At 42.4% G+C, this 19709-nt stretch overlaps 1 protein-coding gene and 1 long non-coding RNA gene across 2 annotated transcripts in view; one reads left to right on the top strand and one right to left on the bottom strand.

Annotated features, from left to right (window-relative positions):
- The window catches only part of WARS2 (tryptophanyl tRNA synthetase 2, mitochondrial), a 90416-nt gene extending 89047 nt beyond the window's left edge, over positions 1-1369 (bottom strand). The window contains exon 1 of the mRNA XM_006166301.3: positions 762-1369. Within this exon, the coding sequence (XP_006166363.1) occupies positions 762-851 (90 nt within the window). The 5' untranslated portion in view covers positions 852-1369. The remainder of the gene's footprint in view (positions 1-761) is intronic.
- On the top strand, positions 631-12108 carry LOC102473954 (uncharacterized). Its single transcript, XR_337089.1, has 3 exons — positions 631-704; positions 9667-9785; positions 12091-12108. It is a non-coding gene; the product is annotated as an uncharacterized LOC102473954 (long non-coding RNA).
- The last annotated feature ends 7601 nt before the right edge of the window (positions 12109-19709 follow it).

Raw genomic sequence — 19709 nt, 5'->3', positions numbered from 1 at the left:
AAAAAAGGAAAAGGTCAAACCCCCCCCCCCCAATACTCCCAGCCAGGCGGGTAAAATTCCAAATACTGACAGGCTGAGGCCCATGTTATGCTCTCCAGTACGAGAAGAGTAGAGAAGAGTAACGGTGACGGCAGTGCTGTCAAATATGGGACAGGACGGCGGCTTTTGGCAGCTTGCTGTCATTCTTGCACAGAGCGTGCTAACACAGGACTGCTATGGCGCAGCGAGGAGGAAGTAGAGTGGAAGGTGCATTAACAGGTGCTCCAGTCAGAGGGCTGCACCGACCTACGCCTCCTCTCCCTCCACCCCAATTCCTAACAAGGCGTCTCCTCCAATTTCTCCGTTGGCCTCTTGGCTTACTGTTAAGGAAAGGAGGAAAAAGGCAGTAATGAGACCAAGAGAAGGACTGCAGTCCCGGAATGACATGTCTTTGATTTTTGTCCCAGCAGGCGTTGTCTTCCTGCGTTGCCTGGCAACAGAGGAGAAAAGGAGCTCCCAAACCAAGAGGCACAGCCACCTCCACGTCCGGTCGCCGTATGCTACTTCCACTAAGGGAGTTTTACGCTATTTTACGTTATCACGTATCCTTGCAACGTCAGCACGTACGAGTTAGGCACGCCGTCATAAATAGATTGAAGGAGAGACACGGCTCGGTACCCGCTGAAAGAAGCGGGAAGAGAGACGTAAATGGAGGGAGGGGAGAGGTATGAAAAGGACCTACGGGATGGGAAGCCGGCGGGAGAATGGCCAGCTGCAGTTACCTGAGGAGCGGAAGCAGCTGCGGGTCCTTTATGAAGTGCCCGGATGAAGCGCCAGCACCCTCGCGCCTTCCGCATTGAGCGCAGCGCCATCTTGAGAAGGGCGGAGCCCGCGTTCTCGAATGACGTCTGCTCTGAGTTAGTTCCCGTGCCGTCGTTCCCTTTGCTTTCTGCGCATGCCCAGGTCCTCCTGGCTGACCCTGAGGGGCTGCTGGGCAAGTCCGATTTTTGCAGAGCAGGTGGGGGCAGAAACCGAGTGGGATTTGGCTTTAGTGTTTTCCTTGGTTTCCTGTCCTGGATTCCTTGCTCGGCCTCCCTAGAGGGAGAAGTTCTTTCGGAATGATAGCGCCTTAGCCTGTGAAGAAACTCAAGTAGGTTGTCTCTCTGTTAGTAGCCTTCCGGAGCCAGCGTTTAGTAAGTTTTTAGAGTTTCTCTTGGAACAAGGCCTCTCGGTTCTTTTTTTTTTTTTTTTTTTTTTTAAGTCTTGTAAGGCTTTTGTCGCAGGGCGCGTGCTCTTGCGAGAGAGCGGCAAAGAGATAGAACGTGGGAAATCACGCCCCTACCCATAGCCCCCGAGGGTTTGGCCACGCAGCAATCTTTTCTCCTCCCCTCTCCGGATTTTGGGCTCCCAGCACACGGGTGATTTTCAAGCCCCCGGGTCCGGGAGGTCGCCCGTGTGGGAGGCCAGCGCCATCACCACCTAGCCACCACCAAGCCACCTGTTGCTTGCTCCCCGAACCCCCCACACACACACACACACACCCCGCAATTCTCTTAAGAGGTCTGTAGGTGGAGACCTATGTGACAAAAGCTTTTTCATTCATTCGCCCTGCAAACTTGGTTGAACCTTACCTGTGCTTGTCATTGAAGATACAAAGAAAGACCTATACCTTGCCTTCTAGAAGTGCTCAGCCTAATGGGGTAGCAGAGTAAATCAATGATGCACATTGTTTTAGATGTTATACAAGGGAACACAAAGTTTGGGGAGGAGAGTTGATGAGGACACTGGTGCTTCATCCATACCCAGGAAAGGCATCAGAAAGAAGGCAATACCCTGAGTTAAATCACAAAAGGGACTAATACTGTTAACGCACCCAAAAAGCTCCCAGCAGATCAAGAATCTTTCATAAAAACCTAATGGGAAGAGATTTCCCAGAATCGTTTGTGTTTTGTTGTAGTCATGTATTAAACTAATACTGAAAGTTATCGGGGAAATAGGAGATAAGTTGTGTAAGAAATGCCTGTACTGTATGAAGAAGCTGAAATCTAGCAGGGTAAGACAAACCTTAATAAAACATACAGTAAAATCCTCTAAGTGTACAGAGTACTGAACTTCAAGCATATTTGGTGTAATTTAGAAGTGAGTAGGGAAGGAATTACATGGATCAGGGGGGGAAAAAAGCTAAGAAAGTAAGTCTCATTTTTCAACAAAACTGACCTGGAGCTCAGGCAAGAGGTTTGAACTACAGAGCAGAAGATAACTGAAAAGAAAGAGTTGAGACCTGAGTTTGTGTAATAAATGTGGTCAGATGATTGAAATAAATAAATAAATAAAAGTAAAAAAAATAAGTAGCCAACATCTGTTAGAGAACCTAAACAATGTGGTGTTACTGAACCCAGGGATAAAACGTTTTATAAATGGCCTAAATGTTTAGTACTCATATATATTGTAAAGCATTACCATTAAGTTTTCTATAGATTTATAACTAGTTACACGACCCTAGAAATGATCAGAATTAGACTTCTGACAGCCTTCGAGATTGCAAGATAAAAACCTAGCAATGAGACTGGTGCACCAAAAGCTATCAAATGATGCACCCACTTTATTTTCACTAGTACTTCTTAATCTACCCTGCCAGTATTTGTATGACTGATAATGGTTCCAAGATATAATCTCTCTAAAGAAGAGTCTGTCAGAACACAACTCTGATCATTTTAATATCCTGATTTTTTAAAAATATAAATTTTTAAATTTTATTCATTCATTTATTTCTTTAAATTTGACCAGAGAGACAGGGTGAGAGAGAGGAAAGTAAGAAAGCAAGCTGCCAGGTTCTAGACTCCAGCAGTGTTTGGCCATGTGGGAGTCCAGTGCCCTTAATCACCATACCACCTGTTGGTCCCAATATCCTGATTTTTAAAATGAAGTTACTTGCAAATTTTGTTACTAGATTTTTAGTTAATATTAATTATTTAAATTTAATTATATTAACAATGTAATAACAAGATTTTATTAAAAGTCATAAATTGTGTTTCTCACTGCGATGGTGATCTGGTAATTCTCAAGTATCACTCAGCCAGCAAGCTAGATTGCTTCCTGGACAAGGACTATATTTTATAATTTTTATATTGACCCCGGTTTGTAGAATAATGTCTTACACTAGTGTGTAGGCACACCTTTTAAATCTAAATTTGATTTTAACAACTTAAACAATTGTCAGAAATTGATAGACTTTTTACAGCTAGAAGAAGTAGTTGACAACAGAAAAAACACAGGACCTGTTAAAAGTGAGGTGACAGGACCAGCATATGGTGTAATGGTTATATTGCTGGACTTCCACATAGTCAACCCTGGTTCGAGTCCTGGACCCAGCACCTTTAAACTCAGGCTGAGCTTGTGTGTGTATGTGCCCAAAATCCCAGGAGGAGAACAGGGGAGAAAGGATTACAACATGGTCATCTTTCTGGGGGGTGATTTCTTGTTTTCTGTCTCTGTCCTTCTGGTGAGCACATACGGCCTATCACAAAAAAAAAAATCTCTCTCTTAAAAGTGAGCTAACTCTACTTTTACACTTTTGCACAATAGCGTTCTGGTATTGGTAAGAGTATGACCAAAAATTTTAACATCTTCTAGCCATCTTTTAAGATGAGCAGCATAGAGACCAGCGGGTGGCATGGTGGTTGAGTGCCAGACTCCCACGTGTTCTACCATAGTTCGAGTCCCAGACTTGGCAGCTTGCTTTCTCACTACCCCCACTTTCCATGTCTCTCTCTAGTCAAATCAAAAAATAATAATAAATAAAATTTAATAAATATTTCTTTAAAAAGAAAAGGTGAGCAGTACGTTCAGCTTATTTTAATTCAATAAAGCTTTTTTTTAAGAGAGATTTTTGCTGTAGGGAATGTTCAATTGCCAGAGAGACAGAGATAGTAAGACAGCGAAAAATCACCCTCCGGGGGGATGGCCAATCCGCAGTCCCTTCTCCATTTTCCTCTAGGGATTTTGGGCATGCACGCACATGCACCCAGCATGAGTTTTAAGCTGCTGGGTCTGGGACTCAAACCATAGTCAACTGTTAGAGTCCAGTGACGTAACCATTTTGCCATCTGCTGGACCCCAGTTTAATAAGTGTTTTAAACATAGTAACAAAGAATCTTCAGGGAAAGATTATATATTAGTCAGTGTATCTTTAAAGAAAAACTCTAGAATACACTGTTAAAAAGTTTCCATACAAAAATGGTTAATATATTTTATTAAAATTAAGAATGGTTTAATTAAATTAATTAATGTTTAATTTGACCAGAGAGGGCCAGAGAGAGAGAGAGTGAGGAAGCAAGCTGCCAGGTCTGGGATTCAAACCACAGTTGGCCATGTGGGAGTCCACACCATTAACTACCATGCCACCTGCCAGCCCCAAAAATGGTTAATATTTTAGAAACATGTCATGCTGTTGTAAGTTTGGGTCTATGAAAGATTTACCTATAGATTATCTCATTTTCCAGCAGTATTGTTTAAATAAAACACTGTGCTGTGTTTAATGATGGTATTTAACCACTATTATCATTTGTGTAATCTGAAGAACTTCAGTAACATGAGATATAAATATTGTTTTAAAGCAAACTTAGGGCCAGCCATGTAGAATAGTGTTTAAGCTCTGTGCATAGGGAGTAGGATCCTGCATAGCCAATAGCATTTGACTCCTGGCCTGGTGGCTTGACTGGGTGCATGTGTGTGTACACATGTCCAAAATCCTGATGAAATGGAGAAATGCAGGAAAAGGGGTTATGTAATGACTATGCCCCATCGAAGGATGTTTTCTCTCTCTGTGTCACATGTATCCTCTGGCAATTAAAAAAAAAAAGAAAGAGCAAGATGAAGCATAACTTCAAATTATGTAAAAATAAATATGTAGAAAAAATAAAGCAAACTTTAAGTACTTAATGTTAAACTTATGTAGTCCTATACTTATACCATGGACTGTGTACACACACTTGATTCGTGTGTGTACATGTTCATGCTTACCATTTTGAACATTTGTTTAAAGTTTGATTTCTCATCAACACTTTCATTTTATAGCAAGTTCTGGTAATTTTGCTTCTCCTTAACATTCCCTGCAAATCCTCTCTTGCTAGAAACAACAGATTAAAACCAGACTGGCAGTTGAGAAACACTTTCTATTGCAACCATGTGTGTCAGAAGAAAGGATTAGGTTTCCTTGTCCAAGAACATCAAGGGGAACCTCCACCTCTGCAGACACACCTCTACTCCTCAGTAATGGAGAGTTTATACCTAGTTAGATTTAAATGGGATAAGAAAAGAGTTTAAATCCACTCTTAGCTCTAGTAGTGTAATCAGCCCTCAAGTCTTAAAGTATCCAATTTTGTTTCTCTAATTTAATTCTGTGTGTCAGGTTGGTATTAGATGCTGATCAAGGTAATAGAGAGTTGGCCTACACATTTATTCACTTAAAGAAGAATTTTGCAGACTGCAAAGACCACAAGGCAATTGTATTCAAAATTTACTTAAAGCACAATTCATCACCCTTGACCTTTCATTTATATTGAATACCTTTTTCAAATATAGAAGATTCTATGATAGAAACAACCTTTCTTTTCTTTATTGTTGGGTAAAGCTACAGTTCTCTGGCTGTACCATCTTGTGCTGGATCCATTATAGGAAATAATGGATTCAGGACCAGCAGTTGGCGCAACGGCTATGTCACTATACTCCCATGTAGTCGACCACGATTCGAGTCTTGGACCTGGTGGTTTAAACTCAGGCCGGGCACGTGTGCATGCGTGCCCGATATCCTGAGAGGAGAATGGAGGAAAAGGGATTGTGGCTTGGTCATCTCCCTTGGGGAGTGATTTTTTGCTTTATATCTCTGTCTCTGTCTGTCTTTCTGGTAAGTGCCTGTGCCCTATAGCAAAAACCCCTCCAAAAGAAAAGGAAAAAAAAAAAAAAAAAGAATGGATTGGGCCAGCTGGTGGTATGGTGGGTAAGGTGGCTAGATCTCACATGGCTGGCTATATGGTGAGTCCTGGATCTGGCAGCCTGAAAATCATGTCAGTTGCATGTACATGTGTGCCCAAAATACTGAGAGAGGAATGGAGGAGAAGGGATTTGCCCCATGGCTATCCCCACTGGGTAAGCCCTATGGTAAGTTAAAAAAAAAAAAGAATGGATTGGGCCAGCTGGTGGTATGGTGGGTAAGGTGGCTAGATCTCACATGGCTGGCTATATGGTGAGTCCTGGATCTGGCAGCCTGAAAATCATGTCAGTTGCATGTACATGTGTGCCCAAAATACTGAGAGAGGAATGGAGGAGAAGGGATTTGCCCCATGGCTATCCCCACTGGGTAAGCCCTATGGTAAGTTAAAAAAAAAAAAGAATGGATTGGGCCAGCTGGTGGTATGGTGGGTAAGGTGGCTAGATCTCACATGGCTGGCTATATGGTGAGTCCTGGATCTGGCAGCCTGAAAATCATGTCAGTTGCATGTACATGTGTGCCCAAAATACTGAGAGAGGAATGGAGGAGAAGGGATTTGCCCCATGGCTATCCCCACTGGGTAAGCCCTATGGTAAGTTAAAAAAAAAAAAGAATGGATTGGGCCAGCTGGTGGTATGGTGGGTAAGGTGGCTAGATCTCACATGGCTGGCTATATGGTGAGTCCTGGATCTGGCAGCCTGAAAATCATGTCAGTTGCATGTACATGTGTGCCCAAAATACTGAGAGAGGAATGGAGGAGAAGGGATTTGCCCCATGGCTATCCCCACTGGGTAAGCCCTATGGTAAGTTAAAAAAAAAAAAGAATGGATTGGGCCAGCTGGTGGTATGGTGGGTAAGGTGGCTAGATCTCACATGGCTGGCTATATGGTGAGTCCTGGATCTGGCAGCCTGAAAATCATGTCAGTTGCATGTACATGTGTGCCCAAAATACTGAGAGAGGAATGGAGGAGAAGGGATTTGCCCCATGGCTATCCCCACTGGGTAAGCCCTATGGTAAGTTAAAAAAAAAAAAGAATGGATTGGGCCAGCTGGTGGTATGGTGGGTAAGGTGGCTAGATCTCACATGGCTGGCTATATGGTGAGTCCTGGATCTGGCAGCCTGAAAATCATGTCAGTTGCATGTACATGTGTGCCCAAAATACTGAGAGAGGAATGGAGGAGAAGGGATTTGCCCCATGGCTATCCCCACTGGGTAAGCCCTATGGTAAGTTAAAAAAAAAAAAGAATGGATTGGGCCAGCTGGTGGTATGGTGGGTAAGGTGGCTAGATCTCACATGGCTGGCTATATGGTGAGTCCTGGATCTGGCAGCCTGAAAATCATGTCAGTTGCATGTACATGTGTGCCCAAAATACTGAGAGAGGAATGGAGGAGAAGGGATTTGCCCCATGGCTATCCCCACTGGGTAAGCCCTATGGTAAGTTAAAAAAAAAAAAGAATGGATTGGGCCAGCTGGTGGTATGGTGGGTAAGGTGGCTAGATCTCACATGGCTGGCTATATGGTGAGTCCTGGATCTGGCAGCCTGAAAATCATGTCAGTTGCATGTACATGTGTGCCCAAAATACTGAGAGAGGAATGGAGGAGAAGGGATTTGCCCCATGGCTATCCCCACTGGGTAAGCCCTATGGTAAGTTAAAAAAAAAAAAGAATGGATTGGGCCAGCTGGTGGTATGGTGGGTAAGGTGGCTAGATCTCACATGGCTGGCTATATGGTGAGTCCTGGATCTGGCAGCCTGAAAATCATGTCAGTTGCATGTACATGTGTGCCCAAAATACTGAGAGAGGAATGGAGGAGAAGGGATTTGCCCCATGGCTATCCCCACTGGGTAAGCCCTATGGTAAGTTAAAAAAAAAAAAGAATGGATTGGGCCAGCTGGTGGTATGGTGGGTAAGGTGGCTAGATCTCACATGGCTGGCTATATGGTGAGTCCTGGATCTGGCAGCCTGAAAATCATGTCAGTTGCATGTACATGTGTGCCCAAAATACTGAGAGAGGAATGGAGGAGAAGGGATTTGCCCCATGGCTATCCCCACTGGGTAAGCCCTATGGTAAGTTAAAAAAAAAAAAGAATGGATTGGGCCAGCTGGTGGTATGGTGGGTAAGGTGGCTAGATCTCACATGGCTGGCTATATGGTGAGTCCTGGATCTGGCAGCCTGAAAATCATGTCAGTTGCATGTACATGTGTGCCCAAAATACTGAGAGAGGAATGGAGGAGAAGGGATTTGCCCCATGGCTATCCCCACTGGGTAAGCCCTATGGTAAGTTAAAAAAAAAAAAGAATGGATTGGGCCAGCTGGTGGTATGGTGGGTAAGGTGGCTAGATCTCACATGGCTGGCTATATGGTGAGTCCTGGATCTGGCAGCCTGAAAATCATGTCAGTTGCATGTACATGTGTGCCCAAAATACTGAGAGAGGAATGGAGGAGAAGGGATTTGCCCCATGGCTATCCCCACTGGGTAAGCCCTATGGTAAGTTAAAAAAAAAAAAGAATGGATTGGGCCAGCTGGTGGTATGGTGGGTAAGGTGGCTAGATCTCACATGGCTGGCTATATGGTGAGTCCTGGATCTGGCAGCCTGAAAATCATGTCAGTTGCATGTACATGTGTGCCCAAAATACTGAGAGAGGAATGGAGGAGAAGGGATTTGCCCCATGGCTATCCCCACTGGGTAAGCCCTATGGTAAGTTAAAAAAAAAAAAGAATGGATTGGGCCAGCTGGTGGTATGGTGGGTAAGGTGGCTAGATCTCACATGGCTGGCTATATGGTGAGTCCTGGATCTGGCAGCCTGAAAATCATGTCAGTTGCATGTACATGTGTGCCCAAAATACTGAGAGAGGAATGGAGGAGAAGGGATTTGCCCCATGGCTATCCCCACTGGGTAAGCCCTATGGTAAGTTAAAAAAAAAAAAGAATGGATTGGGCCAGCTGGTGGTATGGTGGGTAAGGTGGCTAGATCTCACATGGCTGGCTATATGGTGAGTCCTGGATCTGGCAGCCTGAAAATCATGTCAGTTGCATGTACATGTGTGCCCAAAATACTGAGAGAGGAATGGAGGAGAAGGGATTTGCCCCATGGCTATCCCCACTGGGTAAGCCCTATGGTAAGTTAAAAAAAAAAAAGAATGGATTGGGCCAGCTGGTGGTATGGTGGGTAAGGTGGCTAGATCTCACATGGCTGGCTATATGGTGAGTCCTGGATCTGGCAGCCTGAAAATCATGTCAGTTGCATGTACATGTGTGCCCAAAATACTGAGAGAGGAATGGAGGAGAAGGGATTTGCCCCATGGCTATCCCCACTGGGTAAGCCCTATGGTAAGTTAAAAAAAAAAAAGAATGGATTGGGCCAGCTGGTGGTATGGTGGGTAAGGTGGCTAGATCTCACATGGCTGGCTATATGGTGAGTCCTGGATCTGGCAGCCTGAAAATCATGTCAGTTGCATGTACATGTGTGCCCAAAATACTGAGAGAGGAATGGAGGAGAAGGGATTTGCCCCATGGCTATCCCCACTGGGTAAGCCCTATGGTAAGTTAAAAAAAAAAAAGAATGGATCAAAATGGGGCAGATTGTACCCCTGAGATAACTTCCCAGGTCATTAAAGTATGTGGGAAACTAATAATGATTTGGAGATTGCCTTTATTCACTTTAACTTAACTCTAGTTCTACTCATTTTATAGCTGATGAAAATGGTCAAGTACTTCATGAAAATTACAGACAAATAAGAGCAGGAATAGAAAGAGCCTCAACCTCCAGAGGAACACTCTACTTGAGATGACACTGCTGTAGGCTGAAGAAGGTAGGCTCGGGTTGGTCCGAGTGGGTAAATGTTTTTTGGAAAGCCACAGCCTTGAGTCAGGCTTTAGAGGTAGAACAATTATCTGTCCAATTTCTAAAAGGCTGCCGCTGTCATCTCTCTACTCCAACGCTGAAAAACACTGTTGCTAGTAGGTTTTGCTCAAGTGCAAGTTAGAGTATCATCTTAGTGTGATGACAGGAATCAGAGAGCCTATCTTGTATTTGGGAAAGCTACTTAGGGGTTTTAAGGGAGTTTTACTGTCTCTAAAATCAATGGAAGACGAAAGTGATATGAATAGCAAAGGAGACTTTTCTTGGAGTACATTGTCCTTAAAATTAAGGGGTAAGGCCACAGCTTTTGGGTTGTCAGATTCAGCTTCTTGCCCTTAGGGCTCTCTTTCCTACTCCACAGTGAAGGCATTTTGATTAGAATTAGGAGGTGTTGGGGCAGATGGGTAGAGTCAGAACAGACAAGTGAACTGTTTGCATGACTGATCTTCAAAATTGGACTCCCTTACTTGTAAAGTGTTTTGCGTGCAGTACCAGGAGGACCAATTATATAGAAATATTACAAGCCCTAGGATTCTTCTTCATTATTTAATGTTTTCTCTCCATACTCTTTTTTTTCCCTAAAGATTTATTTATTTATTTAATTCTATTTGTTACTATTTTTTTTTCTTTTTTTTAAATTTGACCAGACAGAAAGTGAGAAAGCAAACCACCAAGTCCAGGACTTGATCTGGTCAACCACGTGGGAATCCAGTGACTTTATCCACCATACTCTTTTTTAAGTTACCAGTTCAGCATTAAATAACAGGTTTTTTTTTTTAAGAAGATAGAGAATTATTCCCTTACATATGGCTCTGCAGTAGAATAGAGAACAATTTTGAAAAATTTTAAGAGACTATTTTTAGTGTTCTCCATCCCCACCATTCATCCTCAGTTTTATTACTTGTTCCGTGGGGAAAATGGAACTTAAAAAGTAGCACAAACTTTTGAAAGAATATTTTACCTTGTTGTCTCTCTGCATGGTGTATCTTTTCCAGGTGGTATGGTCTGAAGACAAGATCCATATGCTATCTTTACTCTTACTATTTAAAATCACCCTCATTTACTCTTAGCTACTTCATATGTTGGGCAAACAGGTTTTCCACTTCAAAGCTTACTTTTACAAGAAGAATTTTGGTAAGGCCTCTAAAAAGCTTCTGGAGTAGCTTTTAGGTAGGCTATCTTCTGTTTAGTTTATGTACTCAAACTACATTAGATCCCTTCCCACACTCCACCTATTTGGTGTGATGTTGGGATCCTAGTTATGACGACTTAAGTCCAGCATGACACTTAGATCTTGCTCCTTCTAAAAATTAGATGACAAGATACCTTGATCTCTCTAAAAAATAGGGTATTAACCTCACTGTCTCAGTCAGATTCCAGTTTGGCCAGTCAGATCCCATTGGACTTCCTAAAACTTATCAACAATTATAGTCAGCTGTGTTTTTCTTCCCTTTTTAATAAGTAGAACTGAGCACACACTTGGAGAAAATCTGTATGCCAGCCACATTACTGATCTTAGTGAGCTATTTAATCTTCATGTGCCTCTTTTTCCTTATATGTAAAATGAGTATAAAAGTAGGAGAGCTAGATGGCATACAGTGTAACTCTTGGGGTTCTAGACACTAGTTTCCAATCTGTTCTGAGGTAGTCATTTACAGATATAGAAATGGGTATTGCCCAGTAACCACATTTTAGAGCATGTCCACTGAGCCCATGTCCATGGAAGATACTGATACAGAGATGCTGAGACTGGATCTCACAGTTTTTCTCAAGACTCTGCTCCAGGCAACTACATTCAATAAAATTGGCCTTTCTGGTCCTTTCTGGTATGGCAGGTTCAGGTTTATGAAGACAGAGAATATGAAACTTCTTAGCCAACTGTGAACATGAGGTGACTTTCCACAGATCTCTCTTTAAAGGTCAAGTAGAAAGACTATCTTGACCTGTTTTCCTTCTCTAGCTACTTTCAGTAGTAGTTTCTAGTTATATTGCTTTTTCCCCCCTCAGAAAGGTACTAATTATTTTGTAATTGGCAACCACAGTGATTTGTATGACAGCTACTAGCCTAAACAATAGTTCTAGGAGAAGCCTATTCAACAGGTGCTGTGGCCTTTAGGAAAGGTATAGAGCCACTACTTACCCACAGCTTGGCAGTAGTGGGGATCAATGTGTATGTGAGGTATGGGAAATAAATACCTTGGCCTCCCTCTCCTCCCACCCTCTGATATTCTGTTCTTTTTGTTCCTTCCATTCAGCAAACCTCAGAGCAAAGGTATGTATTTATCTGGTCCACACAGGTCAGTTTCCTAGCCCCACCCTCAGTCCCCTGTAGCACAGAACAAAATGCAAAATGGTAGATAGTAGATGTGGAAGGCTAAATGGAAATATTCTGTACAGAGCTGTCCACTTAAGAACTATAAATATAACTTTAAAAATGTGATAAAATTTTAAGTCTTTTTAGGATAACTTTCTAACTAAACATTAAACATTTGGAAGGTAAGATTATTTCTGTCTTAGCAGAGTACTTGGCACGTCAGAGAAGAAATCAATAAATATTGGCAGATTGATTAAATGAACACACAAAAGGGAGGAAGGAGGTGTGCAGGGGTGCTTTAAAAATAGTACAGGAAATTGAGAAAAAAAATTTATTGAGCCTAAGATAAACCCTGGAACCATTTTTTTTTTTTTTTTGGAGAGGTTTTTTTGTTTTGTTTTGTTTTGTGATAGGGCGCGTGTGCTCACCAGACAGAGAGAGACAGAGAGACAGAAAGCGAGAAATCACCCCCCAGGGGGGATAGCCACGCCGCAATCCCTTCTCCTCCATTCTCCTCTTGGGATCTTGGGCACGGACGCACACGCGCCCGGCGTGAGTTTTAAGCCACCGGGTCTGGGATGCGAACCGTGGCCAACTATGTGGGAGTCCAGCGACATAGCCATTACGCTAACTGCTGGTCCCCCCTGCCCTGGAATGATTTTTAAATTCTCTGATATATGCTTGCTTTCTTATGGCTTGCTCTTTCTGCTAAAAACCTGATTAGTTGAGGGTTATTACTTAGATTTCAACTGATGTTTTAAAAATAAATCTAAACTACCTTTTCTATATTCTATTTCCCTCTCTGGTCAATTCCCTTCAGGAAAGAGTAGCATTCCTGTGGTGGGTAAAATAATTTATATGAAAATTATTCAAAATGCAATATCTGCAAACACTTTTTGAAGATATGATTTATTTCTGGACTCTGCCCTTGTGATTACATCATCCCTTATGTATCGCAAGTTATCTGTCTGCCAGCATCTCTTTTGAAGGATATGTTTATATCAGTTGTACATTTAGGAGGGTAAACTTCCATTCAGAGGGCTGAGGCAATGAGAAACAGGAGGAAAGAGATGTGTTCCACAAGTTAACAGGCACACAGAAAAGATCACTGGGCTTTATTTCCAGGCCAACTCTGCCGTAACTAGTACCGTGACGATGGAAAGTCTTTAACTTCTGAGCCTATTCTGTTATCTGTAAAAAGGGGAGTGGTTAATCCAGATAGTTTTCCAGGTTCCTTCCAATCTCTTAACTATCTAAACTTATGCTCTTGCCAGTGTTGCATTTTTATCTCAACGATCCTCCAGTACTTTGGAAATACACTTGTAGGCTGATAGGCTGAATTATCCTCCCATTTTGATAGATGGTCCCGCTGGGGCCTGAATGACTTTTTAATTATTACATGTGAATCCATGGAAGACTCAGAAACTTGGATAATCTAGTGCTGGAAGAATAGAACCAAATTGTGATGTTAACTTGAAGAGAGTATTGTTAATGAGAAAATGATTAGATAATAAATTCAAAATAAGGTGAACTAAAAAGTCTTCTAATGCAACATTCATCTTCTGGGCGTGGAGATACAGTTGAAAGATGTAGTCTGGGAGGTGGTATCAGAGGAAAGCCTGAAGCTAGTGTAAGAGGGGGAGGACAAAGAACCATTGCACTCTAAATGTTATCAGACAAAGAAGCCAGTACTTTTTTTTTTTGGAGAGGTTTTCGCTATAGGGCGCGTGCGCTCGCCAGACAGACAGAGAGAGACAGAGAGACAGAAAGTGAGAAATCACCCCCCAGGGGGGATGGTCATGCTGCAATCCCTTCTCCTCCATTCTCCTCTCGGGATCTTGGGCACACACGCACACGCACCCGGCGTGAGTTTTAAGCCACCGGGTCTGGGACGCGAACCACGGTCGACTACATGGGAGTCCAGCGACATAGCCATTATGCTAACTGCTGGTTCCCAAGAAGCCAGTACTTTTATTCATTTATATTTTACTCATGCTTACTACACATCCATGAAAATAAATGACTAAAAAGGTTATCTTTGTGTCATCACAGGAATCACATAGGGGTCTTCAAAAAGTTGATGAAAATGTGGATTAGGAAAAATTATACATGGATTTCAAAGATTTTTCACCAAAATATACTTTGATTCCATTTTCTATGACTTTTTTTTTTTCTTTCTTCCTTTCTTTCTTTTCTTTTTCTTTTTTTTTTTTTTTTGGAGAGGTTTTTGCTGTAGGATGAGTGCACTAGCCAGAAAGAGAGAGACAGAAAGCGAGAAATCACCCCCAGGGGGTGCCAGAATCCCTTCTCTTCCATTCTCCTCTCGGCTTGGGCATGCACGCACATGCACCCGGCAGGCGTTTAAGGCACCGAGTCCAGGACTCCAACTGTGGTCGACTAAATGGGAGTCCAACAACATAGCCATTATGCTAACTGCTCTATGACCTTTTTGAAATCCCTTCATATGTTGTATCTTTTCTAGATGCTTGTTTCCTGTTTCTCACTCTGAAATCTCAAAGACAGTGGAACTTGGAAAGCCAGCATTCTTCCTTGTCTCTATGCTTCCATTGCATTTATCCTTCCCATATTTATTTATCACTTATTGTTAACATGGTCCTGTGCAAGGCACTGGTGCTCCATAAATGCTTAAGGCACTATGCCACCATGGAGAAGCTGAGTATTTCAGAGATTTCTTATAAACTTTCTAAAATACAGCAGGACAGGTGCCATTCTAGAGGACAGACATGGTAGTGTAAACTCATGTCCTTCTTTAAAAATTATTAGCAACTAGATAGCTCAGTATAAGTTCACAAGACCACAGCGAAAATTAGGACTCACTTCATGGGGCCCTTCTCCCAATCAACACACGCAATTCCCACACAACTCTGGCTTTACTTCTCACGTTGTCACTGCTGTTGATCACCCTCATGAGAACAAACTCACCACACCTTGGGCACAGAAGGCCACAGGGCATTGGATGTGGCTGTTCAAAGCTTTCATTTTATTTTATCCCCCTATCCTACAATTGCTTGGGGATTGAGAAGGGAAGGAAAAGAGGGTCTCTAGCGTTGACCTTTACTGTGTTAGGAAGATCTGTTCCTATTCCTTTGTTAATAATAATGTCTCCTTTACTAGAACCTTCATGGATTTTTGATCTTTGGTCTAGCATTTAACATCATGAGATGTAGAGTGAGGTGGAGTGGAGAGATAATCACAGATTGTCGAGGGCTTGACATTATGCTACTTACTCACCTAGCAAATACTTGCCAGATGTCTGTCATGCCAGGCCCCATACTTGGTCAAAGTATACAGTATTGAATAAGATATTCTCCATCCTCTCTAGGATTTCAGTTTAATGGAAGATACTGCAAACAATGAATAGAATTTCAGGAGAAATGTCTTTTTTGTCATGGAGACCTCTCAATTTCCTTTGAATCATATTTTATGGGCAGTCCTAGCATCACTATTTATTATTTGTATAATGGTGTAAAGCTTCTCAAGGGTTCTGGACCCCAGTTTCCTCCTCTGAAAATGGAGGCAGATGATAAGGAGTTCCCTTACAACTCTAAGATGAGAACTGAGCTCCATCTTGAAGGAAGTGCTGAACAGAATTTTGAATTGGAAAGAAAAGTAAATACTCTTAGGAGAAATAACTATATGAACAAAGCAAGGATGTGCAAATGAATCAGGTGTTAAAGAAAGGTAAAGATAATGAGGAACTAGCAAATTTCCTTACTACCACCCTTGTCCCCTTTAGTATTCTCAATCAGCAGAGTGATCCATTAAAATGTAAGTCAGGGCCAGCAGGTGGCATGGAAGTTCAGGAGGCTAGGTTTCACTTGGCTGACTGCAGTTCGAGTCCTGGACCCAGCAGCTTGATGAACACATTGGGCGTGTGGGCATGTGTGTTCAAAATCCCAAGAGAAGAATGGAAGAGAATTGATTGTGATGTGGCCATCCCTTGGAGGGTGTGTGTAGGGGGTGATTTTTCACTTTCCCTCTCAGTCTTTCTCTGTCTCTCTGCAGCAAGCACACATGCCCTATAGCAAACTAAAAAAAAAAAAAAGTCAGATCATAGTTACTCTTCTGTTCAAAACACTGCCATGTCCTCTGAAGAAATCTGAAGTCTTTGTCAAGTCCTGAAAGACTAAGAGATCTACATTCTGCACCCCACCCTCCCTCTCTGGCTTCTTACCCATTGTTTTCTTCCTACTTTGCTCCACTCTGGATACCTTTGTTTCCTCACCAACCCTCAACACTTTCCCCACCTAACACATTTAACTTTATTCCTCTTCTAAAATGTAAGCATTATAAGAGCAGAGACTTGAATCTGCTTTATTCTGTACCCTCTAGTTTTAGAAGATGTGTGGCCAATAACATATTTGTCGAATGAATTTCCTGTTTACAGGTAAAGAAACTAATATCCAAAAAGGAAAGTGAATGATGGATTAATAAGTATGCAGATCTGTCCCTCTGTCCCAAGGACTATATGATAGACAGGATAATAATGCCCAAAGTTGTCTACATTCTCATCCCTGAAACACAGGAAAAGGAATTTTGCAGATGTGAATAAGGATCTTGAGGTGGAGTGATTTTCATGGCTTATCTGGGTGGGCCTGCTGTGGTTCTAAGAAGGAGGCATCAGGGTCAGAGTCAGAGAAGTAATTGTGATAGCAGAAGCAGAAGTTGGCAGGTAGGAAGGGGCCATAAGCCAAGAAGTGCAGGTGGAAATAAAAAGCATGAATTCTCTGTGTTCCTCCAGGAGGAACACAGCTCTGCCAGCACCTTGATATTAGCACTTTTTACCTTCAGAGTGATAAAATAGTATATCTGTATCATTTCAATCCACCAAGTTTGTGATAATTAGAGCAGCCATAGGAAACTAGTACAAGTTCAGTTCACTGCAAAGTAGGGAAAACACTGGGCGGTAAGGCAAGGACAGTGTGTCAATTCTTATTTCTTATTTACTAAGTATCTATTGGATACCCATTCCTCCATTTTTGGCAGAACACTACAAATCTTGTGTGTAATATGATATAAAGGACATAATTCCTACGCTCAAGAAGCTCACTAGCTAGTATCTATGACTATGACTATGGCAAGGGATTGCAAACCCTTAATTCAAAGGAGAAGCATTTGTGCCTGATTTGGAATTGGTGCTTACGTCCCCAGAAGCAGGATCTGTTTCCACAGACAAGGATGTTTTCTGTCCCTGCATCTGTGACCATAGGTAGTCATTTATTTTAGTGAGCTTCCAGGAGAGGCTCACTCAAGAATGCTTCTTACCTGAAAAACAGATTCTGAAAGGCAACTAAGCCAGAGTGGGTTATGTTTTTTTTTTTTTTTTAATATATATATCTGTACATCTATGTTTATTGGAGCTTATTTACAATAGCTAAAACACAGAGTGGGATTATGTTAATGTCCAGAGCTTCTTGGCCATGTTACTGGATTTTTTTTCAATGCCTTTTGGTGGTTGGCTTAATTTCTGATATCCATTCCTTTAGCTTCTTCCACTTGTTAGATTCATTTAGTCACTCATGTATCAGTCAATCCAACCATTTACTGTATACATTGATACATCTGCTTTTGCAAGGGAAACATATCAGAAAGGACATGAATGGGAACTTAAAGATCTTTTTGTAATTTTTTGTTAAAAAAAAAAGGAGTGGGTGTGTGTTCAATTTGGAGTCTTCCAGTGTTTTTTTAATTTAAAAAATAGAAACATATTTTCTGAGGCTTACTCTGAGTCAGGCATTATGCTAGATACTGGGAATACAAGAGAAGCCTTGGACTTGACGAACTTTCAGTGTAATGGGGTAACAAGAGCAAGTGCTACCCGGGAGGAGACAGGATGCCTAGAGTGGGCACCTAGCCCTGTCTAGAGGACAGCATTAGAGTGGAAAGGTCAAGTAGAGAATGCCAAAAGTAATCTCTCAATTGAATTGCCTGATTGTTATCAAGGTTTGGGCCCCTTGGTCTTGCCTACCCCTGGCCTCAGTTGTTAAGTTAACCAAAGCCAGCTGTGTTGCAAGGTCCCTTTTCTCCCCTCCTCGTGTCCCTGTCTGGTTCCTTCATTCAATACCTCCCACGCCCTGGCATGACACAGGCATTTTCAGGCCTTTTCCCAGGAATCTATTTAGAGCCAGCATCCTGTGCACTCACAAGGAGTTATAATCTCATGATGAGATAAGAGGAGGAACTTGGAAGAAAACATAATGAACGTGGACAAAGCCAAGGGGGAAATATGCATGTTTTCGTTTCCTATTCCCAAACAGGATGCTTTCACACCACTCTCTATAATCCAAACAGCATGTTTCTCCTAAACATACTGTGAAGCTGTAAAGCCAGATAAGATATGTTCTTCTCCCAGATAGAGTTAATGCCCTTCCTGGTGTTCCCTTAGCACTCTGTGCTCCCATATCCCATAGGATCTTTCACACCCTCTCCCATCTCCCAGCTGTCTGGGTTCTCCATGGACTACCTCCCAGTTGTACAGCATACACTCTGTTCATAGAGAATGCTCAACATAATCATTGCTTAATTGAACTGACTAGAATAAGGTAAGTTGGTACTGGTTTAAACAAATACCTGAACTCCAACTCTCCTTCTGGACTTCTGGAAAAATGGTTTTCTGTTTTATTTACTTATTTATAGAGATTTTTGCTATAGGATGCATGTGCTCACCAGAGAGACAGAGAAATAGAAAATGAGAAATCACCCCCCAGCAAGGATGGTCACACTTCAGTCCATTCTCCTCTCAGGATTTTCGGCATGCACATACACACACCAGCATGAGTTTCAAGTCACTGGTTCCAGGACTTGAACCACAGTTGACCACATGGGAGTCCAGCACCTTAATCCCCGCACCACCTGCTGGTCCCCTATTTTGGTTCTTTTTTTTTTTTTTTTAATAGAGATTTTTCAATAGGGGATGTATGCTTGCCAGAGAGATAGGTAGAGTGAAAGAGAGACAGAAAGCAAGAACTCACCCCCAGGGAGGATGGCCATGCTGCAATCCCTTCTCCATTCTCCTCTTGGGATTTGGGGAATTCACACACGTGTGCTAGTGTGAGTTTTAAACAACTAAGTTGGGGACTCAAACTGTGGTCAACTACGTGGGAGTCAGCAATCTAACCATTACACTATCTGTTGGTCCTATTTTAGTTATTTATTTAAAAGTAAAAATGCTCTCATACATTTTTTTTTTTTTGAAGAGGTTTTCGCCATAAGGGTGTGTGCACTCGCCAGATGGAGAGAGAGAGAGACAGAGAGACAAGGCGAGAAATCACCCCCCAGGGGGGATGTCATGCCGCAGTCCCTTCTCCTTCATTCTCCTCTTGGGATCTTGGGCATGCACGCACACGTGCTCTGTGTGAGTTTTAAGCCACCAGGTCTGGGACGCGAACTGCGTTTGACTACATGGAAGTCCAGCAACATAGCCATTATCCTAACTGCTGGTCCCTTCTCACAATTTTTTAAAAAATGTTTTTAATTTAGGACATGCATGCTTGCTTGGCAGAGGTGGGGGGGGGGCCTGGGGAGGCCACGGGACCGGGG

This window comes from Tupaia chinensis, unplaced genomic scaffold, assembly GCF_000334495.1.
Source record: "Tupaia chinensis unplaced genomic scaffold, TupChi_1.0 Scaffold144247_1, whole genome shotgun sequence".
NCBI classification, from domain to species: Eukaryota; Metazoa; Chordata; class Mammalia; order Scandentia; family Tupaiidae; genus Tupaia; species Tupaia belangeri.
This window is presented reverse-complemented; position numbering and strand designations above follow the sequence as displayed.